The 11,129-nt window shown below is 42.1% G+C and overlaps 1 protein-coding gene across 1 annotated transcript in view; it reads right to left on the bottom strand.

Moving 5' to 3' along the window:
- The window catches only part of FNDC11 (fibronectin type III domain containing 11), a 6,650-nt gene extending 4,264 nt beyond the window's left edge, over positions 1-2,386 (bottom strand). Inside the window, exon 1 of the mRNA XM_042464239.1 lies at positions 2,237-2,386. Coding sequence (XP_042320173.1) covers positions 2,237-2,271 — 35 coding nt within the window. The 5' untranslated portion in view covers positions 2,272-2,386. The remainder of the gene's footprint in view (positions 1-2,236) is intronic.
- Positions 2,387-11,129: the final 8,743 nt, after the last annotated feature.

Genomic DNA, 11,129 nt, shown 5'->3' with positions numbered 1-11,129 from the left:
AATAATAATAATAATAATAATAATAATAATAATAATAATAATAATAATAAATAAAATATTTATTTGTATCCTGCCTCTCCCTTTTTGAGGATCAAGGCGGGATATACCCTACTTATATATATTATTATTATTATATAGGTGAAGAAATAATCCAGTTTGATAGTTTTTTTGTGGGTGCCGGCCATGAAAGCCTTTGACTTCACAAATCCAGTTTGCAACGCTTTAACTGCCCTGGTTCAATGCTAGGGAATTCTGGGAATTGTTTATTGTAGCACCAGAGCTCTCTGACAGGGAAGGCTAAATGTCTCACAAAACTACATAGAGATCTTGTAGCATCTTTGAGACTAACTGAAACGAAAAAATTGGCAGCATGAGCTTTCATAGACTTCTGTCTACTTCCTCAGATGTCTACGGAAGCTCATACTGCCAATTTCTTTCTTTCAGTTAGTCTCAAAGGTATGACAAGATCTCCCTACATACTGATTCAACAGACTGACACGGACATATCTTTGAATTCAGTTACAAAACTATAGTCCCCAGAATTCCCTAACGCTGAGCCAGGGCAGTTAAAGCGGTCTCAGACTGGATTATTTCTGCAGTGTGTTTTGGACTAAAGAAATCCTGGCTCCCAGTTTGCAAGACCTGAACAGGGCTACTAATAACAGGGTCCCTAGTTGGAGGTCTCCCTTTCACAGTTTTCAAAGAATTAGCCGTGTTAGTTTCTTGCAGCATAAAAAGGAGGAAGGGAGCAAAGGGGGGGGGGGAGAAATATGTCAGCACCTTTAAGACTAACAGGTTTTTATTTTAGCTTAAGTTTTTGTGAATATATATACCCAGTTTTTCAGATGCTGTGCCATGGGCTGCTAGTGGGCACAGAGTCAAATCAAAGTGGATTTGATGGCACGTGACAACAGCAAACTATCCTTATAACCTTCAAAGAGGGGCCACTATTACAATTTCATTTTGTAGATCATGGCAACCTTTGTGTAAAGTACCTTCAGGTTCATAGTTCAGGCCCTTCGCCACTTGATATTAATTGCTGTTGTGCAAGAGCTAAGAACACCAAAGCTTGCTTAGGGATAAATTTAGGGCGAAGATGCTCCATGTTAGTTTTAAAAAATTAATACAGGTTGAGTTTCCCTTACTCCAGATTCCAGAATTTGACATATTCCAAACTCCAAAATTGTCCACATGAGCGGCTAATAAAGTGACACCACTGCTTTCTGATGATTATTTTTTTCCATCCACAAAAAGTATTAAAATACTGTGTATAAAATTATCTTCAGGGTATTTGTATAAGCTGTATGTGAAACATGAATTTCAAGTTTAGACTGGGGCCCCATCTGCAAGAAATGCCGTGATGTATATGTCTAAATATTCCCAAATATACACACTAACAATGTCAGTGGTGCACTTGTGGGTGAAGCATTGTATGTGCCCATGTAGAGAGTATCCTGATGCTGAGCTGAAGTTTGTATCTATTGCTCCATTGTGTCCTATTCTCTGGAGCATCAGAAAACAAGCTTGCTCCCTCCTCAATATGAAATCCCTTCAAGTATTTAAACAGGGCTATAATATCACCTCTTAACCTTCTCTTATCCAGGATAAACATACCCATCATATATTATTTATATCAACCTGGATTATTTCTGCAGTGTGGATGCAGGGGTGTGTGTGTAATTTATATTAACCTGGATTATTTCTGCAGTGTGGGTTTCTTTAGTGTGGGTGCAGGCATAAAGATTTATATCAATGTGGATTATTTCTGCAGTGTGGATGCATATATAACATATATATTACTTATATTAACCTAGATTATTTTTGCAGTGTGGATGCATATATATATAAACCTGCATCAATGCTGCAGTAATAATCCAGGTTAATATAAATTACACACACGTGCATCCATGCTATATATATATAGATATAGATATATCTCCCCGACATCTATCCCCTCGGAAGAACACACTTTAGGACTCGTCCTTCTTCTCCCAAGACAGCCTCTCCTGCCTTGGGCTCAGAGGCAGGGATTCCATCCCAAGCAGAGTCTGGCCTTTTGGCCTTTGGCTGCAAGGTCAAGATGGCTGAGGCTCCTGGGAAGCGGAGGCCCAAAGCCCCGGAGGAGGAGGAGGAGGAGGAGGAGGCGGCGGCGGAGGGCCAGGGTCTGGGAGGAGGGCGCTCGGCCCCGCTGCTCCCCTTCTCTCGCTCCCTCCCGAGGAGGAGGAGGAGGTCCTACCTGGGGCTGAGCAGGGTTGGTCCCGGGGCAGCCATTGGCTCTGGCCCCTTTGGCCAGGGCCAGGCTCCGGGGCTGCGAGTAGGCCGCGCCCGTCGCCATGGCGACGCATTGTTCCACGCGGCGGCGTTCTGGAGCCCCAGGCGCCGCCATCTTGCTCTGGGGGGGGCTCGAACTAGGGAGGCTGAGCCTAGGCCCTGGAGGGGCTGGGGGGTCTCAGGATGGGATATTGGGGGGCATATACAGGGAAAGGGGGAAGGGTGGCGCAGACCCCTCCACTCCAAGCGATATGGGGGGGAAATCAGTGGGTCTCAAGATGAGATATTGGGGGGGGGATTACAGGGCTGGAAGCAAAGCAGAAGAGAGCGAGGTTGGGGTGAGGGGACCCGGAGCTAAATGTATGGGTCGCAGACCCCCCCTCAAGGAGTAATGGGGGAGGTAGGGGGGCGGGGGTGCACGAGGTCTTAGTGCGGGGGCTCCACAGGGCTAGGGAGGGAAGGGAAGAGAAGAGGTGGGGGGGGCTGGAGGGGAAAGGAGGCTTAAACGTCTGGGTTGGCAGCCTCCCCCCCACTCCAAGGCTATAATGGGGGAGAATATGTGGGGTGGGGTCTCAGGATGAGATATTGGGGGCCTGGGGGGTGAGGTGGGTTGGTTATTGCAGGGGCATGGACAGGGCCAGGCACAGGAGGGGGGCAGCCAAATGAGGCTAAAGATAATGAGAGGAATATGAATGGATGGGCAAAATGAGAATGATTATAAGAATAAGAATCAATGGGGGGACAGGGGCAAAATGAGAATCAAAAGAATGATAAGAACCATAATAATAAGAATGAATTCCCCACTTGGCCATGGAAAGCCACTGAGTGACTTTGGGCAAGGCACACTCTCTCAGCCTCAGAGGAAGGCAGTGGCAAACCTCCTTTGAACCAATCTTGCCAAGAAAACCCTGTGACATGGTTGCCATGAAATGAATTGAAAGCATACAAAAACAACAGTACTGTACAACATTAAAAGACGTTCACTCTTTATTTGCCACAGAGAGGAGGCAAAATGAGAATAAGAATAATTTTAAGAAGAGAAATGGATGGGGCCAAGGCCCTCCTAGTCACTGCCCTTCCTTCTTTTCCCATTTCTCAGTTTGATCTTAGCATTTTGACCCCTCGGCTGTTTTAAAAAGTACTGTATTGTTAATGTTAAGAAAGATTGCAAAAATATTGTTAATGTCTAAATTTGGTTCTTTCTCTCTGAGAGTGAAGATACAGGGTATGGATTGTATTTTCTCCCTTTCTCATACTGCTCATAATTCTCTGTCCGTGAGTCCAGAATGCGTTGACACAGTAATATTTGACAGATGAAGCCATCATTTTGGCTCAGAGTACTTCCAGATAAGATAATTACAGTCATTGCTTCTGTTGTATGGCTTTTGAATCTATACCAAGACTGCTTGTAATCTTTTTCGGTGCAGGAATCACTGTTTGCAGGATGCAAACACAGTTTTGGCTCCTGTCTCACAGCGTAGTGAATCCATGCGTTTTCCCGCAAGAGGGCAGCAAAGACGTCTCCTTCCTCTCCAAGATCAGCTTCCTAACTGGACTTGTTTCCAGGAATTTTAGCAAGTAACTTTTCATGCAGTGTTTTCATGGCATCAGGCCCCCTCAGAAAGGAAGTAACTTTTCATGCAGTGTTTTCATGGCATCAGGCCCACTCAGAAAGGAAGCAGTCGCTGGAACAAACCCTTGGCATAAATTTGAAATCTATTTCAAAATATGAAATATTTTTCAGCGATGGATTTACATGTTTAGCATTTGAAATGAGATCAGGGTTGCCAGAGTGAAAACCAGGGACAGGCCCTGTACTTTTGTAAAAATACGTCTTCGTTAATATGTTACATGATTAAAAACCATTCTCTTTTTTAATGTATGCTTATTGGGTTATTATACAACTTACAAAACAACATACGAAACAAAATTCCTGAATTTTACAGACAAACATATTTAAACATCAGACACTGGCATATATTTTACTTGCAACCCACACATCCAATAAAATTTCCCCCTTAAACCAATCATTCAGTACCACCCTAACCCATTTTCAGCCCTTCTAAAATCTCGTTCTTTACCTAATATCTCTTCTCATTTTGTTACTTTAAAATAATAAACAGCCCTACAAGTTCACAACCTTCTCGAATTTCCCTCGCTCTTCTCTTCCTTTTCTCTCTCTTTACTTCCCTAATTCCTTCCCTACCAGAACTTCATTTTCATACTCTTTCCATCAAACCTTCTCTATTGCCTTCTCTTACAACTCTCCTCTCTAACCCCCTTTCTACATCCTTCCTAGCTTCTGTCTACATACTTAACCATCTTCTCATCTTTAACTTTTTCTCCCTATCCGATATTCCTTTGTAGTGTTGTCTGTATTTCCCTTCCTTATTAACAATCCAATAAAATTTAATCAAACTCATCCATTCCTTTATCTTTCCATCCATTTACTTCCTTCTCTACATTCCTTGGCATTTCATTTGTAATAAATGTGTCTATATCTCCTCCAGTACTCCGCTTTCCTTACCGTGATGCCTAATTCAGTAGTTAAAGTGACTACTATTTCCTCATCTTAATCATCGTTATTCATTGTTAATTACTCTTTTCTCACCGACTATTCTTGAAACCCATCCGTTGCTAAATCGGCCCATTTATGTGTCATAAATGACCTCACATACTCCCAATCCTTTTCAAAGCTTTTTAGATTTCCATCAGACATCAATCTTGTCAATCTATCCATTTTGGCAATATCTCAGTAACAGTAATTCACATCATACACATAAAAACAAAAATAGGGTAACAGTAATAATGCCACCATCACCATCAAGGAATAAGACAATAACAAAAATAAAAGCAACAGCACCTAACCCACATATAACACACTATCATGAATACAAAACTAACATTATAGTTATAACTATTAAAATTGATTTCCTGCTTCCCACCTTTTGACCTATGATTAATTTATTCATTATTCCAATTACAGTACTACGCACAGCGCAGTCTTAGTATGTACGTAGTTCTATTCATTAGGAAATAAATTAATTTTAGCTCTCAAATCCAATTTGTATCCTCATCTTAGCACCTGCACCTTCAATGGTTATGTACAGGAGGGTATTTCAGCAGGTGTTGCTTGTTACCTGGTTGTGTGTCAAGCAATACTGCTGGAATTCCCTCTTCTACACAGTCATTAGAAGTACAGGCTCCATTTCCAGTTTTCTCTCTGGCAGCCCTAAATGAGAGTCCCCAATTCCCATTGCTCCACCCAAATAAATTTTGCATTGATTTAAAATATTATAATTGTTGGTTAATTCAATATAATGAGATTAGGTGCATGGAAAAGGAGAGTTCTGCCTGTGGTTATTTTTTTTTAAATAATTATTTTTAAAAGTCAAAATAACTTCAACAGATTCAGTTGGCAAAAGACAACAACATACAAAAGTACAGAAAAAAGAAAGAAAGTGTAGACTTAATACCACAACAACAACATATATATCAGTATATACCAAACCCCATTCCCACCCATCCCAATCCCCTTACCTTTCTAGGCAGACTTCCCACTCAACTCCTTCTGTGATGGTTAAATATAGGATCTAATTAAACCTATATAATTAACCCAACTTATTATAAACCAACCTTTCTACAATTTCCTATAATTTAAAAAAAATAAAAAGAAAAAAGTTTTTTTTAAAAAAATAGTCCCATCTATAATTGCATAGAAAAGTATTCCTATCTAAACATTAAAACCTATAATCACATTATCTCCAGTTCTTTTTTTAAACATAATTTATAAAAGGTGGTGAAGTTTGCAAATAGTTTTGTATTGAATTTCCTTTCAATAAATTGATCAATTTATCTGAGACGGCCAGATTCCATGGTTTTTCTGCCCACGCCTCAACATTTGGGATATTCATCTGTTTCCAATACTTCCAATACCAATATTCATGCTGCAGTAATCATATAGCAAATCAAGGTACTATATTCTCTCTCTGGTTTTTTACTGAGCTTCACTTTATTTAAAATAAACAATTCTGGTCTAAGTTCTGTTTCAGATTTCAGTTTCTTATTTATCCTTTTCCCAATTTTATGCCAATACTTTCTAGCCTTATTACACCCCCACCATTAACGGCAGAAAGAACCAATGGCTTTATTACATTTCCATCAATTACTTTTAATATGTTTATCTATTTCTGCCAATTTGCCTGGAGAAAGGTGCCACCTATGCATCACTTTGAAATAATTCTCTTTCAAATCATTACTGTTAACCATGACAGCTCAGTCTAACATCCATGATTAGAGACAATAAGAATACATTTTATTACCAGTTTTTGGGGGCCTTAAAATGTGAAAGAGCTGTTGCTTTTGTACCTGGCTTCAGTGCTTCCCTGAAATATCTGGTGGCTGCAGTTGAAAATGACTGAGGGTGAAAAATAGATCCAAGCAGTGATCCTACAGATTGTTTTATTTATTGGTATGATTCCCTGCTTGACCATGAAACCCACTGGGTGACCTTGGGCAAGTGACATTCTCTCAGCTTCAGGGAAAAGCAATGGCAAACCTCTGAACAAATCTTGTCAAGAAAACTTGCCAAGCCTTTGTTGTTGTGTGTCATTTTTGACTTATGGGGACCCTCGGTGAACCTGCCATAGGGTTTTATTGGCATGTTTCTTCAGAGGGAGTTTGCCATTGCCATCCTCTGAGGCTGAGAGAGTGTGACTTGCCCAAAGTCACCCAGTGAGCCATAAGTTTGAAGACACACAACAGGAACAACAGAGGAGGGCTTGGGTTATGATGTAAGTGAATTGCCTAAGGAAAATGTCCTCACAAACCTTAGTGATTTGGAACTGGAGTTTGGAAGTTCAAATTTTAATATATTGCAGTTTTTAATGCAGTGCAGTTTAAAAGAATGGCTGGGAAATTTTCTTGTTTAAAACATTAAAATGTACTTCCTCTGCTTTATTCTTCTCTCTCTTTCCTTCTGTGTGACACACATATTTAATTTTAAGGCCGATGCAAATGCTTCCCCCACAAGAAAGTGACTAGAAACCACGTCATGGGGTAGTGATCCAGGTGGGCGTCCATAACGGTTTATGCAGCTTATGATGCGCTTCCGCATAATTGTGTGTAAAGTCTCCATGCCAACGCTACCGGGAACGGATGCTTGTGACATGGAGACCCTCCATGCAATTGTGCCAGGGGTGAGAAGAGTTATCACGCAATGGGGGAACAATACATCCCTCCATCAAAATACAGAAGCATACAGTGTATTCTGTCACAGGATATGCTGCAATTGTATCAAACAACACTTGGTGCAGCAGTCCACATTTAATGGGCTCCAAAAGGATATTACTGTGCAAAAGGACACTGGCAAAGTACAGAGAAGGACAATTTTAATGACCAAGGGACTGGAGCCATGTCCTGATGAGGGGAAAGATGCTAATGCCTGGGTCCATTTATGTTAGAACAAGGAGTTGAACTATGGAAGGGGTGGAAGCCATTCCTTTCTTCCACCCATAGCAGGCTGTACTGTTATATCTTCTCACTTTCAGGTGCTATTTTGGCCAATTTGGGGGCGCCTTTGCTATTTTGGGGTTTGGGGAGGTGGCTTTTAGGTAAAGTAAACCACCCAGTCTTTTGTGGGTTTTTTGGGCTATGTGGCCATGTTCTAGAAAAGTTTATCCCTGACATTTTGCCAGCATCTGGCTGGCATCTTCAGAGAACTCTTCTAGAACATGGCCACATAGCCCCCAAAATCCACAAAAAACTATGGATGCCAGCCACAAAAGCCTTTGACTTCACAGTAAATCACTGCATTTGTGGCCTACCTTGGGTGCAACAAAAGTTTGGGGTATGAGTGATTCAGGAAGGGCAAAAAAATTGGAGAGAAAAATGGCCTGAAAAATTTAGAGGATGGTTCTGGATTCTTTGACATTTCATGGACTGCAGTTTGGGTCCTTCAAGGGGCTCAGGTAGTCTGCCGGCCATAATTTGCCCATCCCTGCCTTGGAAAAAAAGGTCAGAACCAGTGTGGTGTAGTGGTTTGAGAGATCATGGAGGACTGTGGGAAACTGAGGTTGGACTTCTTGCTCATCCATGGAGACCTACTGGGTGGCCTTAGCCAGGTCACACTCTCTCAGTCTCAGAAGAAGGCAAAAAAGCAAACCCTCTGAATGCTTCTTACAAACAAAACAAAACACAACACACTATCAAATAAGAGTTACCATAAGTCAGAAACGTTGGAAGGGACATAAGAATGGCAAAAAATGGAGATATGGAGCTAGTGTGGCATAGTGATTTGAGTGTTGGGCTACAACTCTGGAGGCCAGTGATCAGTTCCCTGCATGACCATGAAACCCACTGGGTGACCCTGGGCAAGTAACATGCTCTCAGCCTGAGAGGAAGGCAATGGCAAACCTCTGAACAAATCGTGCCAAGAAAACCTCATGATAGATTTGCCTTAAGGTTGCCGTAAGTCGGAACTGACATGAATGAAGAGAACAATGCAATAGAGATGTATTAAATGAAGCATTGGGTAGGGTAGGGTTGGGCAACTTGAAGCCTTCTGGGTGTCATTGGACTGCAGTTCCCAGCATTGCTGAAAATTAGCTGTGTTGGCTAGGGATGATGGATGTTGCACATCAGGAGGACCACAAATTGCCCACTCAGATGTAGAGAATGTTGGTGGGGAGAAGAGAGAGAGTTTCCCCCCTTTCATAATGCTAGAACCTGGAGCAAAAGCAAGGGCATCACCCATTGAAACTGAGCAATGGGAAACTCGGGGCAGATCAAAGGAAGTCTTGATGGCTGCCAACATGGACAGCTTTGAAAGAAGATTAAATAGATTTATGGTTAACTTGGGCCATCAGTGGGCACAAGTCACAATAGCTGTATGTCACTTTTTAAATTAGAGGTGTTGTGTTTCTGTATACTGTTACTGGGGAGTGTAAGATAAAAGATGTACAGTGGTACCCCGGGATACGAATGCGCCGCCTTACGAAATTTCCGGGTTACGAAAAAAATCAATTGAAAAAAACTGTTCCGGGTTACGAAGGTTATTTCGGGTTATGAAAGAAATTTTGGTGCTTTTCGGCGCTTTTTCGCACCAAATCGCGGCTTTTCCCCATTAGCGCCTATGGGTTTTTGGCTTGCGAAAGCTTTTCGGGTTACGAACGTGGCGGCGGAACGAATTAAATTCGTAACCCGGGGTACCCCTGTAGTTGCACTCAGACCACATCCTGCTGCTTTATACAGTTTGGTGGCCACTGTGTGATAATATTGGGCTAAACCCAGAAAAAAATGAAATGCAGAGATTTAGGATAGATGACCCCTGGCTTGACAACAGTACGTGTGAAAGCAACCTAGGATACTTAGTGGACCACAAACTGAGCATGAGTCAACAGTGTGATGCAGTAGCTAAAAAAGTAAACGTGGTTCTAGGCTGCATCAATAGAAGTAGAGTATCTAGATCAAGAGAAGTAATAGTACCACTATTCTATTTGGTTAGACGTTACCTGGAATGTGTCCAGTTCTGGGCACCACAATTCAAGAGGGATATTGACAAACCAGAGCATGTCCCGAGGATGGTGACCAAAATGGTGAAAGGTCTGGAAACCATATCTTAGGTCAGGAGCTACTCAGGGAGCTAGGTATGTTTAGCCTGAGGGAGAGAAGGTTAAGATGTAACATGATAGCCAGGTTTAAATATTTGAAGGAATATCATATTGAGGATGGAGCATGCTTGTTTTCTGCTGCTCCAGAGATTAGGACATGAGCAATGGATTTGAACTATAGGAAAAGAGATTCCACCTAAACACTGGGAAGAACTTCTTGACAGTAAGAGCTGATGGAAAGTGGAAGATGCTGCCTTGGAGTGTGCCACAGTCTCCTTTGAAGGTTTTTAAAGAAAGGCTGGATGGCCATCTGTCAGCCATCCTTGGATTGTGTCTTCCTGCATGGCAGAATGGGGTTGGATTGGGTGGCCCTTGAGGTCTCTTCCAACTCTGATTCTAGTACGCTCTTTCATCTTGATCCAGCAGAGTTTTGCATATGGGAGCGTTGCAGTGTATCTTTATGGTTGATGCCTGTGGTGGAAAATAACCCTGGCACAGACTTTAAACCTGTCTGGGGAAAGGCTCCCTGGTGCACGATGTTCTTGGCCCGCTCTCATCTCCCCAGTGACTCAAAGCACTCACTCAGCTGGAGTAATTACACGATGGGTGGCCTTGTTAGCTCATTAGAAAGCAAAAGCTTCCAGTTGCACTTTAGAGCTAATTAATATCATTTTACAGAAGGCGCATTCATGGTCGTAGGTGATTACCTTCTTGACTGAACGTCGGAGCAGAACTACGTGCCTCCTAATGGGGAAACCAGACATCCCGGCCTCCCAGCAAAGTACCTCCACTGAATCACTCCTCTCTCAAATGGTAAAAAATGTTTGGACATGCATTCAATTTGCTGGAGGATAGACAGTGATAATAATATTCCCTGGGCTTCACAGTTTTATGACACCATGTATGTGTTAATTCTTCAGATAGCAATGCCATTTCCTTTTGGAAAGACAAAATGCCTTTCTCCAGAGTTCTCCTCTCAGCTTATATTAAGAAGCCTTAACAGGGCAGTGCTGTGCTGCGTTTGAAGACAATTTTCCTCATTTCATAGAAACATAGAATCATAGAATTGGAGGAGACCCCAAAGGCCATCCAGTCATGCAGGAATACATAATCAAAGCATTCTTGACAAATGGCCATCCAGACTCTGATTAAAACCTCCAAAGAAGGAGACTCCACTACTCTCTGAGGCAGTATTTGTTTATTTTTGGGGTGCCTACCCCCTAGGTTATGCCACCAAGTCTACTGTTG

Source organism: Sceloporus undulatus, chromosome 4, assembly GCF_019175285.1.
Source record: "Sceloporus undulatus isolate JIND9_A2432 ecotype Alabama chromosome 4, SceUnd_v1.1, whole genome shotgun sequence".
In the NCBI taxonomy this organism is placed as follows: Eukaryota; Metazoa; Chordata; class Lepidosauria; order Squamata; family Phrynosomatidae; genus Sceloporus; species Sceloporus undulatus.
Note: the sequence above shows the minus strand (reverse complement) of the source record. Positions and strands in the feature narration are given on the sequence as shown.